This window comes from Myotis daubentonii, chromosome 2 (genome assembly GCF_963259705.1).
Source record: "Myotis daubentonii chromosome 2, mMyoDau2.1, whole genome shotgun sequence".
In the NCBI taxonomy this organism is placed as follows: domain Eukaryota; kingdom Metazoa; phylum Chordata; class Mammalia; order Chiroptera; family Vespertilionidae; genus Myotis; species Myotis daubentonii.
Window position 1 is genome coordinate 96,805,377 of NC_081841.1, and position 21,912 is coordinate 96,827,288.

At 46.3% G+C, this 21,912-nt stretch overlaps 1 protein-coding gene across 1 annotated transcript in view; it reads left to right on the forward strand.

Annotated features, from left to right (window-relative positions):
* DDX11 (DEAD/H-box helicase 11) overlaps positions 1 to 21,912 on the forward strand; it is a 276,819-nt gene that overhangs the window by 237,429 nt on the left and 17,478 nt on the right. Inside the window, 3 exon segments of the mRNA XM_059683893.1 lie at positions 18,689 to 18,937; positions 19,703 to 19,789; positions 20,109 to 20,266. Of these exon segments, the coding sequence (XP_059539876.1) occupies positions 18,689 to 18,937; positions 19,703 to 19,789; positions 20,109 to 20,266 (494 nt within the window).

The window sequence follows — 21,912 nt, forward strand, 5'->3', positions numbered from 1 at the left end:
TCTCAACCTTGGCTGCACATTAGAATCACCTGGGAATCTTTTCAAAATTCTGATTTCTGGGCCTCATCCTCCGGAAATTCTGTTTCTTTGTTACTAATGTTGTGGCCCTACCCCATAACAAAGAAATAGAATTTCCGGAGGATGAGGCCCAGAAATCAGGATTTTAAAAAGATTTCCAGGTGATTCTAATGTGCAGCCAAGTTTGAGAACCACTGGTTTAGAGGCTTGAGGTCAAGAAGTGCCTCTTTGTTCTCTGCTTTCTAGAGGCGGTCAGCGTGGAACATTCCTGCCTGGATTGGGGAGGGGTCTCTGGGTGTTAAGAATACCAGGAGGGGGAGCACAGACTCCTCCTAGAGCTCCGAGATGGGAAAGGCAGCATCCCCTCACCTCTAACCCCAGGACGTTTCTTTAAAAGCAGAAGCCTGGTCCCGTGCAGGGGCCTGTGCTGGCTGCCTCAGTTTCTCAGAGACAAAGAATTTGATGAACGTCTTTTTCCCACTGCAGTAGCTGCTTTATTTGTTTATTCTTCCATTTTTCATTAGCTGCTAAATCGTCCCTGTGGCTGCAAACCTGTTGTGCCTGACTCAGCCAGTGGGGAGCTATGGCAGCTGTGCAGGGACAGGGGAAGGGGGAGGGGGACCCGGCCTGCAGGGAGGGTCAGTGGTGCCTACCAGGCTGTCTCAGAGGATGTGGCTTAGGTTAGGTCCTGTCCTTTGGCGACTTTAGGGGGGGAGGCCGTGTCCTCCGCTCCCCATTTTGACTCAGGCTCAGAAGTTCTCCTTGCTCTCTGGCCTCATAACTCAGTGGATCATGGTAGGATGCAGCAGGCAGGTGGCTTCTGTGGCTGCACACAGGCACGGGCTGGTGGCTTCTGCAACTGCACACGGGCGCGGGCCTGCAACCGGGATGGATCAGGTCACAGGCGGCGGCAGGCGGCTTTTGTGGCTGCACAGGCTGTGGGCAGGCGGCTTCAGAGGTTGCACACGGGTGCGGGCTGTCGGCTTCTGCTGCCACACACGGGCGGGGGCAGGCGGCTTCTGCGGCTGCAAACGGGCGGGGGCAGGCGGCTTCAGAGGCTGCACACGGGCGGGGGCAGGCGGCTTCCGCTGCTGCACACACCACAGGCAGGCGGCTTCTACCACTGCAAATGGGCGCCGGGCCGAAGGCAGGCGACTTCTATGGCTGCACACGGGCGCTGGGCTGCGGGCAGGTGGCTTCCGCGGCTGCACACGGGCACGGGCAGGTGGCTTCCGCGGCTGCACACGGGTGCGGGCAGGCGGCTTCTGTGGCTGCACACAGGCGGGGACAGGCAGCTTCTGCGGCTGCACACGGGCGCCGGGCTGCGGGCAGGGAGCTTCTGCAGCTGCACATGCCACGGGCAGGCTGCTTCTACAGCTGCACACAGGCGCCGGGCCGCGGGCAGGCGGCTTCTGCGGCTGCACATGCCACCGGCAGGCGGCTTCTACCACTGCACACGGGCGCCGGGCTGTAGGCAGGCGACTTCTATGGCTGCACACGGGCGCTGGGCCACGGGCAGGCGGCTTCTGCGGCTGCACACAGGCGCCAGCCCGTGGTTACTGCGGCTGCACACGGGCACGGGCAGGCAGCTTCTGTGGTTGCACATGGCGCCGGCCTGTGGCCTGGTACCTGATCGGGTCACGGGCGGCGGATAGGCGGCTTCCGGGTCTGCGCACGGAGGCCGGCCTGCGGCCCTGGACCTGATGGGGTCATGGGCGGCGGGGAGGTGGCTTCTGGGCCTGGATGGCAGTTGGCGCTGTCCCGCCCTGCCTGCAGTATGCAAATTAGCCACCATCTTTGTTGGTGGTTAATTTGCATACCATGCTTATTAGCCAATGGGAGGTGTATCGAAGGTATGGTCAATTACCATGTCTGTCTATTATTAGATAGTATTGTTTTTTTATAGAATAATTTTATTTTTCTAGAGTTAATAATTGCCTTTTAAAAGTTTGTTTAAGTACCAGCTCAATGTTCACACCTAGTAAGGTACTCAATAGAGGGTGGTGTGAGGCTCCCACTGCACACGGCCCAGGCCCACGCAACACGACATTTGAACCATCGGGAGATAATCAGAATGAAGAGACGACACAATACCCAGAGGAAAGACAATGAGGAGTCACCAAGAAAGGAAATTAATGAAGTTGAAGCATGCAACATGACAGAAAAAGAATTCAGAATAATGGTTGTACAATTCATTCACCAGATGGATGAGAAAAATCAACAACCTATGCAAGAATCAGGAAGAAATAAAAAGTGATATAGCTACAATCAAAAACACCATGGAAAGTTTCAACAGCAGACTAGAAGAAGCAGAGGACCGAATTAGTGAGTTAGAAGATAAGGCAGAGAAACAAGCTCAATCTGAACAGCAACTGGAGAAAAAAATTAAAAAGCAGGAGGAGAGCCTAAGGGAGTTTTGGGACAACATGAAACAAAGTAACATATGCATAATAGGGCTGCAAGAAGGACAAGAGCAGCAAGGATTAGAAAATCTATTTGAAGAAATAATGACAGAAAACTTCCCAGATTTTTAGAAACGGAAGAAAAAAGTTACACAAGTACAGAGAGTCCCAAGCAAGATGAACCCCAAACGACCCACACTAAGACACGTCATAATAACGATGGCAAATGTACAAGACAAAGAGAGAATCTTAACACATTGTTTGCGGGTGGTTTTTATCGCGCGCTAACTGGTGGAGCGGGCCATTTTTGCTAATTTTTGCGCAAATGGCAACGTTCAGTAAAATTACGATACCTTTAGTTTTACATATTTTTTTTCAATGAAACTTTTTGTGATTTACTATAAAATGTATACTGAATTATTTTTCTTAGAATCGTATTGAATGCGTGGCGAGGCAGAGAATTGTGTGAAGGGATGACTCTACGCAGTTGAATAGATTACCGTTATACCTGGAAGTACATACATAATTCACCATTGTATGTGTTAGAGACCCAAATTTTGTCCTTTGGAATTCGTATATCTGCATGTTAGCATCCCTTTAGAGTAATAAAAAAGTATAAAAATAAACGTATACGTAAACATACGTATTTATACGTTACCCACATTCTACCGCTAGTCTATAAAAAACGTATTAATATGTGTCCCGTGCTCTACTACCAGTCAACGTAAAACGTATAAATACGTTTCCCGCATACAATGTGTTAAAGGCTGCAAGAAAGAAACAGAGAGTTACCTACAAAGGATCCCCCATCAGATTATCAAATGATTTCTCAACAGAAACACATAAAGCTAGAAGGAAATGGAGGGAGGTATACAAAGTGTTGCAAAGCAAAGGACTGAATCCAAGAATACTATATCCAGCAATACTATCAATCAAAATTGAAGGGGAAATCCGGAGCTTTGCAGACAAAAAGAAAGGCTAAGGGAGTTTATCACCACCAAGCCAGCAATGCAAGAAATGCTAAAAGGAATGCTGTAAATAGATAAGAAATATAATATAAAGATAAGAAATATAAAGATAAGAAAGAACACAGGCATGAAAATAGAAATGAATCCAAGCACGTACCTTTCAATAATAACTTTAAATGTAAACTGACTAAACGCTCTAATCAAAAGACATCGAGTGGCTAAATGGATAAAAAGACATGACCCATATATTTGCTGTCTACAAGAGACCCACCTCAGAAAAAGGGACTCACACAGACTGAAAGTAAAGGGATGTAAAAATACCTTTCAGGCAAATGGAAATGGAAAAAAAAAAAAAAAAGGTGGGGTAGCAATACTTATATCTGACAAAGTAGACCTCAAAGTGAAGGCCATAACAAGAGACAAGGAAGGCCACTTCATAATATTAAAGGGATCGATACAACAAGAGGATATAAACCTTATAAACAATGCAGGAGCACCCAAATACATAAAAAAAACCTTCTGGAAAATAACAAGGGAGAGATCAACAACCACACAATCATAGTAGGGGACTTAAACACACCACTGACATCACTGGATAAATCCTCTACACAAAAATATCAGCAAAGAAACAGCAATCCTAAATGACTCACTAGATCAGATGGACTTAATTGACATCTTCAGAACACTTCACCCCAAAGCCATGGAATATACCTTCTTCTCAAGTGCACATGGGACATCTTCAAAAATAGACCACATATTGGGTCACAAGCAAAGTCTCCCCAAATACAAGAAGATTGAAATCATATCAAGCATATTCTCAGATCACAAGGGCATAATATTAGAAATAAACCACAATAAAAACAATCAAAAAACTCAAACACTTGGAAGCTGAATAGCATGTTACTAAATAATGAATGGGTTACCAGTGAGATCAATGTAGAAATTAAAAACACCCTGGAAACTAATGACAATAACAGTACAACAACCCAAAATCTATGGGACACAATGAAAGCAGTCCTGAGAGGGAAGTTTATAGCACTACAGGCCTACCTCAAAAAACAAGAAAAAATGATAGTAAATCATTTAACTCTACAACTCAAAGAATTAAAAAGAGAACAACAAAAAAAGCCCAGAGTGAGCAGAAGAAGGGCGATAATAAAGATCAGAGCAGAAATAAATGATACAGAGACCGAAAAAAAAAAAAACACCACACAATATAACAGATGAATGAAAGCAAGAGCTGGTTCTTTGAAAGGATAAACAAGATTGACGACCCTCTAGCCAGGCTCACCAAGAAGCAAAGAGAGAGGACTCAAATAAACAAAATCAGAAATGAAAGGGGCAAAATAACAACAGACCCCTCAGAAATTCAAAGAATTGTTAAAGAATACTATGAACAACTCTAACAAACTAGACAACCTGGAGGAAATAGACATATTCCTAGAAAAATACAATCTTCCAAAACTCAATCCAGAAGATTATAAAAATCTCAACAGGCCAATAACAATGGAAGAAATAGAAGCAGTCATCACAAAGCTCCCAGCAAACAAAAGCCTGGGGCCAGACAGCTTCACAGGGGAGTTTTACCAAACATTCAAGGAAGAACTAAAACCTATCCTCCTCAGACTATTCCAAAAAATTCAAGAAGAAGGAACACTTCCAAGCTCATTCTATGAAGCCAGCATCACCCTAATACCAAAACCAGATAGAGATAACACAATGAAAGAGAATTATAGGCCAATATCCCTCATGAACATAGACGCCAAAATACTCAACAAAATTCTAGCAAATCGGATCCAGCAATACACAGAAAGATCATATACCATGACCAAATAGGATTCATCCCAGGGAAGCAAGGATGGTACAATATCCGCAAATCAATAAATGTGATTCATCACATAAACAGATTGAGAGATAAAAACCACATAGTCATATCAATTGATACAGAAAAAGCTTTCGACAAAATTCAACACCCTTTCTTGATAAAAACTTTCAGCAAGGTGGGAATAGAAGGATCATATCTCAACATAAGAAAAGCCATATATGACATACCCACAGCCAACATCATAATCAATGGGCAAAAACTAAAACCATTTCCCCTGAGAACAGGAACAAGATAGGGATGCCCCCTCTCACCACTCCTGCTCAACATAGTACTAGAAGTACTAGCCATTGCGATCAGACAAGAAGAAGAAATAAAAGGCATCCAAATTGGAAAAGAAGTAAACCTGTCCTTATTTGCAGATGACATGTTACTGTATATAGAAAACACTAAAGATTCCACCAAAAAATTATTAGACTTAATAAATGAATTTGGCAATGTAGCAGGATACAAAATTAATGGCAAGAAATCTATGGCATTTCTATACACCAATAGTGAAATTACAGAAAGACTAAAAAAGCAATCCCATTTACCATTGCACAAAAAAAAATTAAGATACCTAGGAATAAACTTAACTAAGGAGGTAAAAGACTTATGTGCAAAAAACTACAGGACACTGAAAAAAGAGATAGAGGAAGACATAAACAGATGGAAGAACATACCATGTTCATGGATTGGTAGAATCAACATCATCAAAATGTCCATACTACCCAAAGCAATCTATAGATTCAATGCAATCCCCATTAAATTACCAACGGCATATTTCACAGATCTAGAATGAACGTTCCAAAAAGTCATCTGGAATAAAAAAAAGACCTTGAATTGCTGCAGCAATCCTGAGAAAGAAGAACAAAGTAGGTGGGATCTCAATACCAGATATCAAACTGTATTACAAAGCCACTGTACTTAAAACAGCTTGGTACTGGCACAAGAACAGACATATAGATCAATGGAATAGAATAGAGAACCCAGAAATAGACCCAAAGCAATGCTCCTAGGGCAATGGAAACTAAAGAGAAAATAAACAAATGGGACTACATTATAATAAAAAGCTTTTGCGCAGCAAAGGAAACCATCAAAAAAACAACAAGAAGACCCATTGCATGGGAAAGCATATTTGCCAATGATATCACTGATACAGTTTTAATCTCCGACATTTACAAGAAACTCATGAAACTTAATAATAGGAAGATAAACAATCCAATTAAAAAATGGGCAATGGACCTAGATAGACACTTTTCGAAAGGACATACAGAGGGCCGAAAGACATGAAAACATGCTCAAAGTCACTAATCATCCGAGAGACGCAAATCAAAACGATAATGCGGTATCATCTCACACCTGTCAGAATGGCTATCATCAACAAATCAACGAACAACAAGTGTTGGAGAGGATGTGGAGAAAAAGGAACCTTTCTGTACTGGTGGTGAGAATGTAGACTCCTGCAGCCACTGTGGAGTACAGTATGGAGTTTCCTCAAAAAACTACAAATGGAACTCCCATTTGACCCAGTGATCCCACTTCTAGGAATATATCCCGAGAAGCCAGAAACACCAATCAGAAAGGATATATGCACTCCTATGTTCACAGCAGCACAATTCACTATAGCTAAGATTTGGAAACAGCCTAAGTGCCCATCAGCAGATGAGTGGATTAGAAAACTGTGGTCCATCTACACAATGGAATACTACTCTGCGATAAAAAAGAAGGAACTCTTTCCTTTTGCAACAGTTTGGGTGGAACTGGAAAGCATTATGCTAAGTGAAATAAGCCAGTCAGAGAAAGATAAATACCACATGATCTCACTCATTTGTGGAATATAGAGAACAATATAGAGTGATGAACAGGGACAGATCCAAAGACAGTGAAATAGCGATCAGACTATCAACCCCCAGAGGGAAAGTAGGGGAGGGTGGGGGTAAGGGAAGAGTTCAACCAAAGGACTTGTATGCATGCATATAAGCCAAACCAATGGACATGGACAACAGGGGAATCAGAGCATGAGTGGGGGGGGGGGGGAGGATAGGGGTTAATGGGGGGGAATGAGTACACATTTGTATTCCTTAACTAATAAAGAATTTAAAGATAAAAAAAATTGTTTAGTTTTTAATATGCTTAGGCTAGTTCCTCACAGATCATCCAGTAGTCTCTCAATATGATGCAGATTTTCACATTTTCCAAAAGTACAGTTGGCCCTTGTCTGTGCGTTTTTCACCCATGAGTTCAACCAACTCCAGATCAAAGATATTGGGGGAGAAAAGCTACCTTATTGCTGACATGTACTATGTAGTTAGACGTATGACAATTGCTGAACATGTAGAGACTTTTTTCTTGTTATTATTCCCTAAACAGTATAGTATAGCAATTATTTATATAACATTTACATTACATTAAGTATTATAAGTAATCTAGACATGATTTAAAGTGTATGGGAGGATGTGCATTGGTTACATGCAAATACTAAGTCATCTATATGTATAAAAGCCTAAGCAACCGGAACGCCAGAACAACTGGAATTACAGTCACTATGACATACAGATGCTCAATGCAGGTGCTGCCCCCTGGTGGTCAGTGTGCTCCTATAGCCAACCTCCCATGGCCGGTCAACCTCCCTTGGCCCCTCTCCGCTGCTGGCCAACCACCCACAGTCCTTCCCCCTCGCCAGTAGCCAGCAGGAAGGCAGGCCCTGGCTGCAGCCAGCAGGAAGGAAGGCCCTGGCTGGCACCCAGAAGGGCCCGATTGGCCTTGATCACAGGCCAGGCCTAGGGATCCCACCCGTGCATGAATTTCGTGCACCAGGCCTCTAATCCTATCTAATAATAGAGAAACATGGTAATTAACCGTAACTTTGCAAACCTTCCCATTGGCTAATCAGCGAGATGTGCAAATTAATCGCCAGCCAAGATGGCGGCCTGCAGCCACCCAGCTGAAGCGAACATGAGGTTTGGTTGCCCTGGTGATGGAGGAAGCCAAGGTTCCCCGCCTGCCTCCGCCCAGCTCTGAGCTCCAGATGCAACAATGTTGCAATTATAGAAGCTAAACAAACTCCAGATACCTGCTTTCAGCTGCCAGCTGCTCAGCGTTTAGAGCGCCAGTGATGGTAACAGTGTTTCAATTATAGAAACTAAACAAACCCAGATACCTGCTTTCAGCCGGCAACGGCCTCAGAGCTGGAGCCGGCTCTCAGCTCCAGTGACAGCTATAGAAGGTAAGTAAATCTCAGAATGAAAAAAAAAAAGAAAAAAAACAGAAGCTGGGAGCTTCAGTCGCCCGTCAGCCTGAAAACGGCCCTCAGCCCCTCACCCAGACTGGCCAAGCACCCCAGTGGGGACCCCCACCCTGAAGGGGGTGTGACCAGCTGCAAACAGCCATAAGCCCCTCACCCAGGCTGGCCAGGCACCCAAGCGGGACCCCCCACCCTGATCCGGATCACCCTTCAGGGCAAACCAGCCGGACCCCACCCGTGCACCAGGCCTCTGTCCTATATAGTAAAAGGGGAATATGCAAACTGACCCTAACAGCAGAAAGACTGGGAATGACTGGTCACTATGACACACACTGACCACCAGGGGGCAGACGCTCAATGCAGGAGCTGCCCTCAGGTGGTCAGTCGCTCTCACGTGGGGAGCTCTGTTCAGCCACAAGCCAGGCTGATGGCTGCCAGTACAGTGGTGGTGGTGGGAGCCTCTCCTGCCTCCTCAGCAGCGCTAAGGATGTCCGACTGCAGCTTAGGTCTGCTCCCCGCTGGCAAGTGGGCATCCCCTGAGGGCTGCTGGGCTGCCAGAGGAATGTCTGATTGCCAGCTTAGGCCCAATCCCCCGAGGAGCATGCCTAAGCCAGCAAGTGGTCACCTCCGAGGGGTCCCAGACTGGGAGAGGGCACAGGCCGGTCTGAGGGACCCCCTACCCCTGAGTGCACAATTTTTGTGCACTAGGCCTCTAGTTTTATATAAGAGAAGTGAGCATATTCAGATTTTTGTATTCTCGGGGGTCTTGGAACTAATCGCTCATGAATACTGAGGGACAGCTGTAGAGCATGCCTATGAAACCTTTCATAAGCCCAAATGGCATAAAGTGGAGAGTATCTTCCAATTCCCAAAAGTTTGCTTTCTGAAAGTTTTTGTTATACCACTCTGCTTTTTCAAACGAGCTCAGTTTGCCTAATGCAAACTTTCAGAAAGTGGGGAATACCTGTGTTCCCTATGTAAAATTATCATCTTAGTCTCCTAGAGTTGCTAGAACAAAATACTATAGACTGAGTGGTTTAAATGACAGAGTTTTATTTTCTCACAGTACTGGAGACGAATGTCCAAGAGTAAGGTTGCAGCAGGCTTTGGTGTCTGGTGAGGATCCTCTTCCTGGCTTTCAGATGGCCTTCTTGCTGTGTCCTCACATGGCAGAGAAGGGGGGAGTGGGGAGAGAGAGAGGTAGAGAGAGATTTGGTGTCTCTTCCCCTTTTATAAGGACACCACCAGATCTATCAGAAGATCAGGGATACCTTTATGACCTCATTTTACCTTAATCACCTCCTTAAAGACTGTTTTTCCAATATGGTCATGAGTGGGTTAGGGGTTCAACATACGAATTTTGGGGGGGATAAGTTCAGTCCATAACAATAATCAATTCCATTTTACCCTGGAGACTTTCTTGAAGTCCTTCATCCATTTGTTCTAATCTGAATTAGTTGTTCCTTAGACCTACTTCACAGCGATTGCTGGAGGATTTCCCTTTGCTCCTTTTTTAAAAAAAATAAACTTTTTTGAGGATAATTGATATATAGAAATATGTACCCCTTTTAAGTCTACAATTCCAATGAGTTTTGACACATGTGAACACCCATATCATCACCATAATCAAGATGCAAAACATATCCATCACCAGGGAAAGTTCCCTGTACCTTCTGGAAGTGGCTCCCTGCGGCCGCTTCTCCATTCCCACTTTATCAGCCTCAGCCATTGATCTGATTTCTGTAGATTAGCTTTTCCACTATTCCACAAAAATGGAATGATATGGTGTGTGCTCTTGTGTAGCTGGTTTCTTTTATCCACTTAGCATATTTTTGAGATTCATCCATGTTATGTTTATTTTTTCCTTATTTTTTTCTGTAATGGAGTCTCTGTTTCTTGGACCCATATCTTCTTAGTTTATTTCCTTGTTTTGGTAGAGAATCTTCCTGAAAAGGGCTGTCTAGGAAGTAAGTGTTTAAGGCTTTGCTGGTCTGAAAATGTATTAGTTCTACTTGGTTGGTATTAATAGTTTGGCTGGATATATAAGTGTAGCTTCAAAATAATTCTCCCTCACAGTTGCTTCCTCTGTTCACTAGTTTCCATTGTTGCTATTGAGAAGCTCAGTGGTAGTCTGCACTTCAGTCCTCTGCGACCTGATCCCACCTCATCCTCCAAAGTTTTCAGGCTCTTCTCTTTATCCTTTGTGTCTGAAATTGCATGCTGACGGACCTGCTGTGCGTGTTTAATTCCTTGTACTGGTTACTTGAGCACTTTCCATCTGGGACATGTACCTCTCATCCTGAGACATTTTCTTGTATCCTATCAAATAATAGACAAACATGGTAATTGACTGTACCTTCACTACACCTTCCATTGGCTAATCAGTGCAATATGCAAATTAAACGCCAACAAAGATGGCAGCTAATTTGCCTACTGCAGGCAGGGCGGGACAGCGCAAGCCGCCATCCAAGGCACTGGGGCCGGCCTGCCTTGCCACCTGGGATCCGATCTAGTCCCGGGCGGCAAGGCAGGCCGGCCCCAGATGCCCCAGATGCCCCAGAAGCCCCAGAAGCTGCCTGATATGGCAGTAATTCTGTCAGTAAGCACTCTGAAAGTCAGTGGCATAAATGCACCAATTAAAAGACAGATTATGAGGGTGAATCAAAAACAAAACCCACTTTAAATATAAAGACACATATAGATTAAAAGTAAATGAATTAAGCTGCAGCCTGTTTTGCTCAGTGGATAGAGCATTAGCCCATGGACTGAAGGGTCCCAGGTTAGATTCCAGTCAAGGGCATATACCTCAGTTGCTGGCTTGATCCCCAGTCCCTGTCAGAGCATGTGCAGGAGGCAACCAATCAATGTGTCTCTCCCTTTCCCTGCACTCTCTAAAATTCAATGGAAAAATATTCTTGGGTGAAGATTAACAAAAGCATAGTAAATGGATTAAGTAACATTAAAGAGATTATAAGAAAAATATATTCCAAATTTTGTTAGTTGTATAATGGTTATGTTTAAATTATTAACACCTAAGAAATTGGGTGAAGGGTACATATAATATGCTGTAGTATTTTATAGTTCTTTTTACATGTATGAGATTATTTCCAATTAAAATATTAAAATATTAAAAATTAATAAAATATTAATTGAAATGTATCTGCATTACATGAAAAATCTCCTAATTGCTTCTAGCATAATTTATTAAATTGTGCTAAAATTTACAAGGGTTCAATTAAAAAATATCTTAATTCTAAATGATGTAATAGAAAATATATAATAGTGCAGTTATAAGCACTTATCTGAAAATACAAATTTAAAGAGGTGAGTTTAAAGAAGGAATTAGCCAAAGAAAATATATGCACAACCCATGGACACAGACAACAGTATAGTGATGGCCAGAGAGAAGTGGGGGGCAAGAGCTGGGTAGAGAGGGCAAAAGGGGGGAAATAGGGACATCCTATATCTACACTAATAAAAGAGAAACATGGTAATTGGCGTACGACCGCTACCCTTCCCATTGGCTAATCAGCGAGATATGCAAATTAGCTGGCAGCCAAGATGGCGGCCGGCAGCCAGGCAGCTGATGCGAACAGGGAGGCTTGCTTGCTTCAGTGACGGAGGACTCCAACGTTCCCCGCCTGACTTGCCGGCCTCTCAGCGGGGCTTCAGCCAGCCGGACCACAACATTGTATCAAATACAGATGGTAAACAAAGGCCAGAAACCTGTTTTCAGCAGCCGAGGCCTCAGAGCTAAAGCTGGCCCAGAATAAAAAAAAAAGAAAAAAGAAAAAAAGGAGCGGTTGGGAGCTTCAGTCCCAGCCTGAAAACAGCCCTCAGCCCCTCACCCAGACTGGCCAGGCACCCCAGTGGGGACCCCCACCCTGAAGGGTGTGTGACCAGCTGCAAACAGCCATCATCCCCTCACCCAGGCTGGCCAGGCACCCCAGTGGGGACCCCCACCCTGATCCAGGACACCCTTCAGGGCAAACCAGCCGGTACCCACCCATGCACCAGGCCTCTATTCTAAATAGTAAAAGGGTAATATGCCTCCCAGCACCTGGATCAGCGGAGCCGCGAGGCCTCCCAGCACCGGGATCAGCGTGACGGGGCAGTGCCCAAACCCCCTGATCGCCCTGCAGCTCTGTGTGTGACAGGGGGTAGGGCCCCAACCCCCCGCCCCCCACGGGCCCTGCTCTGTGTGTGACGGGGTAGAGCCATAACCTCCCCATTGGCCCTGCCCTGAGTATGAGAGTGGCGGCGCCCCAACCCCCTGATCGGCCCTGCTCTGTGGGTGATAGAGGGCAGTGCCCCAACCCCCTGATCCGCCCTGCCCTGAGTGTGACGGGGCAGTGCCCCAACTTCCCTATCAGCCCTGCTCTGTGCGTGACAGAGGGGAGCTCTTCAACCCCCTGATCAGCCCTGCTCTGTACATGATGGGGGGAGCTCCCCAACCCCCTGATTGGCCCTGCTCTGTGAGTGACACGGGGGAGCTCCTCAACTCCCTGATTGGCCCTGCTTTGTGCATGACGGGGGGAGCTCCCCAACCCCCTGATTGGCCCTGCTCTGTGCGTGACAGGGTACGGAGCCCCAACTCCCTGATTGGCCCTGCTCTGTGCATGACAGGGTATGGAGCCCCAACCCCCCTGATGGGCCCTGCTCTGTGCGTGACGGGGTGGCGCCGCAACCTCCCCATCGACCCTGCCTTGAGTGTGACAGGGGGCGGTGCCCCAACCCCCCAATCGGCCCTACCCTGAGCGTGACTGAGGGTGGCATCACAACCTCCCGATCTGCCCTGCTCTGTGCATGACAGGGGAAGGCGCCCCAACTCCCCATTCGGCCCTGTTCTGAGCCCGACCAGGGCTGCACCTAGGGATTGGGCCTGCCCTCTGCCACCCGGGAGCAGGCCTAAGCCAGTAGGTCGTTATCTCCCGAGGGGTCCCAGACTGCGAGAGGGCACAGGCCGGGCTGAGGGACCCCCCCCCTTCCCCCGAGTGCACAAATTTTTGTGCACCGGGCCTCTAGTAATAATAATAAAAGGCTAATATGCAAATTGACTGAACAGCAGGATGGCCGATTGCTATGATGGGCACTGGCCACCAGGGGGCAGACACTCAATGCAGAAGCTTCCACCTAGTGGTCAGTGCACTTCCATATGGGGAGTGCCACTCAGCCAGAAGCTGGCTCATGGCTGGCCAACACAGTGGTGGTGGCAGGAGCCTCTCCCACCTCCGTGGCAGCACTAAGAATGTCCAACTAACGGTTTAGACATGATTCCTTGGGGGCCTAAGCCTTTAGTCGGACATCCCCTGAGGGCTCCCTGGCTGCCAGAAGGATGTCTGACTGCAACTTAGGCCTGATCCCCCCCGGGGAGTGGGCCTAAGTCGACAGGTGGACATCCCCTAAGGGGTCCTGGGCGCAGGCCGATCTGAGGGACCCCGCCCGAGTGCACAAATTTTTGTGTACCGGGCCTCTAGTTTGATAATAATCTTGTTGGTACTCCCATTCACTGGGTTTTGGGCCTCCTGGTTAATCCTATAATTATGTTTTCTTCTAATTGCTCATCTCTTTGGGCACCATGGTTTGTTGGTTTTTGTTTTTGCCTAAAATTCTACCTCTTCAAGATTTCTTTAACTTCATTGCCCAGTCTTTCTATTCAGTTTATTTTGGCTGTCATCTCTTAAATATTCTTGCCTGTTCTTATTCTGTAATTTTAAAAAAATAGCATCCTGTTCTTGTTTCATGGAAATAATATCGTTCTGAAGATATCAATGATAGTAGTAGTTTGAAGTGTTTTCCCCCCTGCATTGCCCGCCCCCCAATTTGGGGTTCCATGTTTTGTTTTGAGGCTTTCCTCAAATGCCTGGCGATCCTTGGCTGTCTTCTGATGGTGTTCAAGAAAATGCCACTGCAAGGCTGAGTGAAAGGCCAGTGATGGAGGCTGTGGACCCATAGGCCCAGCCACTCTTTGGGGGCTTCCATTTGTCAGTATTTGTAGAATTTTCCCTAGAGCCATCTAGTTTTTCCAGAGAAGTCTCTCCTTTGAACTCTTGCCTAGTGGGTCTAAGCCTGACAGCCAGTATTTTTGAGGAGACTGGAGGCGTGACTTCAGGTACACAGTCTCTCACTTAATGCTCTGCTTTCAGCCCTCTTCCCCACGCTTCACTCAACCTGCTGTCTCTAGGACCTCCTGGCTCAGCTTTACCAGAGAATAAACTGTCTTCTGTGAGGAGTGGGGACTGCAACTTGGGGGTCCAATTATCCTTAAAAGAATTTCAATTAATACCTTTGTTTTCAGTGCTATGCCTTGGCCCTGCTAGTTTCCGGGCATTTCTGAGGGGGAATCTGAGGAGACCTCTGTAGACACCGGGGCTCAGTGTCCTTTACTCTGCTAAGTTAGTTCCATTTCTCTGCTTTCTCTCCTAAAACTTGTTACTATCCCTTCTTCCACTTTCTTTGTTTTTTTGTGTGTGAGCCTCTTTTATGCCTTTGGTTTAATTTTAACGTGTTCAGAAAAGGACATAGAAGAGCATGTGTACATACCAACTTGTTTAACCTGAAGGCCTACCTCCTCCCTCTCAGGTCTTTCCATCTTGAGCCCCTTGTCCATTCCAAGCTTCCCCTTCCTCTACTTGGCCCTTCATGTTGGTTTTCTCAGTTCTGTGGCCTCATCTGTGTACTTCAGTTACCTTCAAGAAAAAGCCACTGTCTTCCACATCCCACCCCTAATAGAGCTGCCTCCTGTCCTTGTGCCCCACTGCCTGCAGGGGTTCCATGTCACAGGCTGTGCCTCACCTTCTAGTCCTCTGCCTCAGATGCCCGTTCCCTATGATGTTGCCTATTTTCCCTCAAGCATCATCATCTTTTTAAACCTTTCATGAGTCCACCACATTGAGTTGACCTCTTGCCTTTGTGCCCACTGTGCCTTGTATAGCATTGCAGTTCTGGGGTCCGTGTCCCGCAGAAATGCATAAACTCTTCAAGTCAGATGTTTAAGTTTGTGCCTGTGGGCACTTTCTAGAGAGCTCTGTGTTCCCACCATCAAGCCCACTGCTTGCTACAGTGTAGGCGTTTAGAAAGAATGAAGTTAGTTTTCTTTGCATAAACTTTTTAAACTGTTATTTTAACAAAATCCCAAGGAAATAACATTGTACAAAGCTAGGTATACTGTGGGTACTTTATTAAATTTATTTCATAACAGGTGAGCAGTTGATTATACATCTTTTTAACATTTTCCAGTTTAAAATTCCTGTGGCCTTATTACGGAACATGGATCTGCAGGGGTTTGGTGGTCTTTTTTTTTCTTGATGTCAGAGTTTGCCACTGTTTTTTCTGGAAGATAACTCTGCCCATCCCTTTAGAAACTTCTTCAGCTCACTTTCAGGAGGAGGCTGCTGGCTCTCTGACCAGGCATCTGTGCCTGGGCCACTGTTACATGGGGGATGTCTCTCCTATTCCTGGCTTGATGACACCTGAAGCGGATGGCTCCACATTCCCAGGCAGCATGGAATGGCTGCCCCAGGTTTTTCTGGCATCTGCTGTCTGCAAGTCTTTGTCGCTTAGTCTCTATCAAAAATGGACAGAAATGGAACATATGGGGCTTTTCTAAACATATGTGAGTCATCCGTTCTTCAGAAGTAGCCATCATTCTCAGGGCCTTCTGAGAATTTGATGAAAGCGAATAGATCCTCATCCCAAGTTAATAGTACTTTTATTATCCTATGTAATAAAAGCCTAATATGCTAAGTGTCCGGTTGTCTGGTTGTCCGTTCAACCAATCAAAGCGTAATATGCTAATGATATGCTAAGGCAGCTCAACCGCTCGCTGTGACGTGCACTGACCACCATGGGGAAGACAGTCAACCGGTCGACCAGTCGCTATGATGTACACTGACCACCCAGAGGCAGACGCTCCGTCCGACCTGAGGTTAGCTTGCTGCTGGAATCCAGGCAATCGGGACTGAGCAAGACAGGCAGGACATGCCCTGGAGCCCTCCTGCGGTCCCTCCCCGGCTGGCCAACTTCCCACGTTCCTCCCTGGCCTGATCGTGTGCTGGTGGGGTCCCTCAGCCTGGCCTGCACCCTCTCAAAATCTGGGACCCCTCAGGGGATGTTGGAGAGATGGTTTTGGCCCGATCTCGCAGGCCAAGCTGAGGGACCCCAATGGTGAACGAATTCATACATCGGGCCACTAGTTACTTAATCGTTGCAAAAAACAGGCCCTGGTTGCTCATTTATGTACCAGGTGTTCCCTCTAATCTTGGTGCAGGTATTACCCTTTATGTGTATTAACTTATTCAATGCTTGCCGCAACTCTGAAGAAGGTCTTACTATTACTCGTATTCCCATTTTGCATTTTTAGAAACAAGCCTAGAGAAGTTAGCCTAAGGCAGCCGTGGGCAAACTACGGCCCGCGGGCTGGATCTGGCCCGATTGAAATGAATAAAACTAAAAAAAAAAAAAAAAAAAAAGACCGTACCCTTTTATGTAATGATGTTTACGTTGAATTTATATTAGTTCACACAAACACTCCATCCATGCTTTTTTTCCGGCCCTCCGGTCCAGTATAAGAACCCATTGTGGCCCTCGAGTCAAAAAGTTTACCCACCCCTGGCCTAAGGTCACAGAGCTGATAGGTGGAGAAGCCTGTATTTGATTGACCCAGACAAACTGGCTGTGCAGTCTAAAGCTCTAGCCACTGTGCTCTGCTATTTCCCCCCAACACTAGACACACATGCATTTCACCTGCAGTTCATTCAAGCCCAAATTAGGCTGAGAACCTCACTCTGGATACTCTGAGATCACCCCTGGGTTAAGCAGGGTAGGGGGAATGATGGCCTGGACATGAAGGTGTTGGCCTTCCTGAGACTCACCTGAAATGCCCTGCCCTTTGGATCCTAGACGCAGCAGCTTTGTGAAACTCACGGCAGCAGCCTTTCTAGAAGGATTGTTATAACAAATCGTGCAAACTTGGATGGCCATAAATTTGTTCTCTCCCAGTTCTGGAGGTCAGAAGTCAGAAAGAACCAAGCCTCCCAACAGTTTGGTTTCAGGGTTGGTTCTTCTGAGGGCCGTGGGAGAAGGATCTGTTCAGCCCCGCTCCTTAGATGTCTCTTTTCCCTGCTGATCACCTTCCTTTGCGGCCTGTGTGTCCAAATTTCCCCTTTTTATAAGGACACCAGTCATATTGGATTAGGGCCCACCTCATCTTGACTAAATACACCTGCAATGACTCTGCTTCCAAATAAGGCCACATTCTGAGACACTGGAGGTTGGGACTTTGACATGGATTTTGGGGAGACAAGATTCAACCCATAACACGGACCCATAGGGAGAATTCTGGTCTTTAAATCAAGAATTGTGTTCTTGCCCTAACCAGTTTGGCTCAGTGGATAGAGCGTCAACCTGCGGACTCAAGGGTCCCAGGTTTGATTCCAGTCAAGGGCATGTACCTTGGTTGCCGGCACATCCCCAGTAGGGAGTGTGCAGGAGGCAGCCGATCGATGTTTCTCTCTCATCGATGTTTCTAACTCTCTATCCCTCATCCTTCCTCTCTCTAAAAAATCAATGAAATACATATATATATATATATATGTATATGTGTATGTGTATGTATATGTATATGTATATGTATATGTATATGTATATGTATATGTATATGTATATAAAGAATTGTGTTCTTTTGCTTCAACAAAGTTATGAATGCCAGGACTACAGGACTGGTCATGTTCTACCTGCACACCAGCTGCTTGGAAGGTGTCGCTCCTCCTCAGCACGTGGGTGGCATTTCATGCTCCACATGTTTTTGCCTTAATTCTTTTGGGGGCCGTTTATCTACTTTCTCATTTCTAATTATATTGGTGCAGGAAGGTCTTACTATTACTGGTATTCCCATTTTGCATTTTTAGAAACAAGCCTAGAGATGTTAGCCTACAGTAGTTATGTGTAACCTGATAAGCCACTTCAAATTCTTTGAGGAGCAGTGACTTGTATAACTAAGCTAAGAACTTCCTTTTTATTCCTTCTTTCGTCCTACTTTTCCTGGCTATTTTTCTTGCTAATTTCCTTCTCTTTCTTTCCCAGGCTGGTCTAATATTTAAAGTCAGACTTTCTTTGAAGCTTTAGTAAAATGGAAAGGTCATTTGGGAAGCTTGGTTTGTTCTCTATTTCTGAAAACATGTTTTTCCTGTAGGGAAAATCCTTAAGTCTTATTTGTGGGGCCCTTTCCTGGCTTCGTGACTTTGAAGAGAAGAAACGTCAAGAGGAGGCACGTCTCCTTAAAACTGGAACTGCCCCCTCCAGTGATGGGAAGGACCAGCCCCCATGTATTTCATCTTCACGTCAAGAGACTCCAGACACCCTGGGGCCTACTGGAGAACCTGACTGGGTTACTCAGTTTGTGCAGAAGAAAGAAGAAAGGGACCTGGTGGACCGACTAAAGGTGAGATACAGGGTAAAAGAAGTGGGAGTGATCGAGGAAACAGCACTTCAGTGATTATTTTGGGTTGATTCAGAGATTTAAATATGTGTTCTTTGGCTTTGCAATGCCTCTTAGTTCTCCTAGCAGCTTTGTTGAGTAAATGGTGTTGCACCCTTGCTGTCCTTTTTTGTTGTTAATCCTCACCTGGGGATATTTTTACCATTGCTTTTCAAGGAGGGTGGAGAGAGAGAAACATCAATGTGAGAGAGACTCTTACATCAATCGATTGTCTCCTCACACATGCTGCCCTGACCAAGGGCACATAGTGAACACACAACTCAGGTACATGCTCTTGACTGTGACCCTTTGGTGCATGGGCCGGCGCTCTAACCACTGAGAAACATTGGCCAGGGCCTTGCTATCTTTTTAAAGCTGATGTCAACAGGCCTTCTCTAGATAAGGGGTTGGCAGGTCCCATTCATTACCCACCTGGAAAAGGAACCTATCTCACTGTTGCCATTGGCAACATGGTTTCATGGCTGCAAACTCAATAAGGAATGCATTTTATTGTGAGAGTATGTGGCTTTGGGAGGGGGTATACAGACTTCCTGCAGTGAGCCGCGAGGTGGGGACCTGGCAAGGCTCCGGGTCTGGTGGTGGGTGCTGGCCAGGGGAGGAGAACTGCCCTGTGTGAAGAGGCAATAGGCTGAGCAGCCCAGACTCTGTAAGAAAGGCTTGGTTTGGGCTTCCTGCAGGAGTCTCCTTTATGGCTTCTTTCCTCTTCAGAAGGAGCAGATCAGGAGGAAGAAGCGAGAAGAACGCCTACAGCAGCTCCGTCACAATACACAGCTCAAGTATGCAGCCAAGCGTGAGGTGAGTGTCATCTCCTGGGGTGGCTGCTTGGGGCCTCGAGGTGTAGCTCCTTTGGGTGAGTGGCCAGGTCTTCGTTCCTCTCCCTGACCCCCACTCCCTAAGTCCTTATGACCCAGTGGATGGGAACTTGAGCCGAGGTAGTGATACCTAGGATATTGATGCTAGTAAAGCAGCAAGGCCCAGGTTAATGGCATGTGTGTGTGTGTGTGTGTGTGTGTGTGTGTTGTCCTTAGGGATGGCCACACTGCGGCTGACTCTGTTGAAGGTGGGGGCATCAGTACTGAGGTTATCTTTCCCCTCCTGCACTGCTCCTGTACAGAGACAGGAAGAAGAAGAGACAGAGCGTCTCCTCCGTCTCAGCAGGGACATACTGGCAGCAGGAACAGAGGCTGAGCCCCTGGAGCAGCTAGCATCTGGGGAGGAGGAGCTGGTCCTCTCAGAGTACGAGAGTGATGAGGAGAAAGGAGCCCCTAACAGGTAGGATAGCACTTCTGCTCCACCCACCACCCTGCTGAGCCCACATGGGAGGCCAAGAAAGAAGCAGGCTTCCTTGTCACTCTTTGGGCATCTGAAGGGATGGAATGCCAGCCACTGCCTCTTCTCTCAGACAGGCTCCTCCTTAGGGTGCGTCAGTGATAATGGCAGTGATAGTCAGCCCTCTCTCTCTGCCGGGCACTGGCTGCACGTCTGTTAATGCCATTATTCTCGCATCAGTATTTGTGTCTTCCCTTTACACCTGAGGAAGCTGTGGCCCAGCCAGGTGTGATGCCTTGGCCAAGACCACAAGGCCAGGTAGCGGGGAGCTGAGACTTGAACCCGGTCACCCAACTCTAGATCTCAGACTCTTAAGTACCAAACTGCATTGGGTTCAAGGTGCTTACCCACACCACCATCTTGGTTCCTGTGGCCTATAATTTAAATCCAGGCCTTTCAGACAAAGCTGACTGAACAGTTTTTTATTGACCAAGAAACTAACACTGTAACTAACTCCTTTTCTAATAGCCCAAGGCAATGAGCATTTCTGCTTTTTAAAAAAACTGAATTGCTAGGTGGACAAAAACAAAAAAATCCATCTGATGTCCCCACCTTATATACAAAATAGAGTATATCTGAAAAAGGATTTTGTGTTTTCTAAGAAGCTTAGACTAATAACGTTGACTAAACAACCAGCCAAGTAATGCAGGTTGACTTACAGTCCCCAGTGCTGATGGGCTACTCATTCATTCCCAGAAAGGGCAGACTTCGTTTATTCACACATCCAGCCTTGCACTGAGATCCTGCTGAGTCTGTGCACTATGTGGCATATGATTTATTTAGTTTTTTAATTTAAGTGGTTTTTTTTTTTAATTCTGAGGGGAGAAGAGATTGATATGGTCATGAGTGACAGCATCTTTTATCCCCTCACCTGGTCAATTGGGGCTTCACTTAGGAAATGTGCATGGAGTTGCTGCTGTTTGCAGGCTGTGGGGGTGCTCCGTAGAAACAAGACACACCCAGATCCGCCTGTGGACAGGATAGGGTGGTTGAGGAGACAGAAGAAGAAATGGTTTTTGAAAGAGATGAATATCACAGGGACCATGGCAGTGTGCTACAGGGCAGGCAACCCTGCCAGGGGAGATTGAGGAACGCTGCCCAGAGCAGGTAATGTTTATGAGGAGGTCTTGAAGTTGACTAGCAGTTGGTTAGGTAAAGGGAAGAAGTGAGGGAGAGAGCATTCCTGGCACAGAGCACAGCATGCCCAAGCTCTGATAGAGTGGTAGAATCAAGTTCTCTTGGTGAATTGAGAGAAGTCCCATTTGCTGGAGGTTAGACAGTGAGAGGAGAGTAGCCTTGGATGACAAACATTGACCCTAGGGTCTTGGGAATACCATGTCCTTTCTCTCTCTGTCCTCTCCTGAGTGGCAGTGGGAGGATGGCCTTGGTGTTAGCCTGGGGCGTCTCCCTGACCAAGAGCACAAGCGACCCCCTGCTGCTTTGGTGGAACTTCACTGCTGGGATGTGTCCGTCTCCTAGCTCAGAGGTCAATCTTCAGTTTGGTTCTTAGTTGTTTAGGTCTAGGGCTGATCGCTGGCACGTGGTAAGATGCTCAGTAAGTGTGTTTCTAGTTGGCCTGCGTTTGCTGA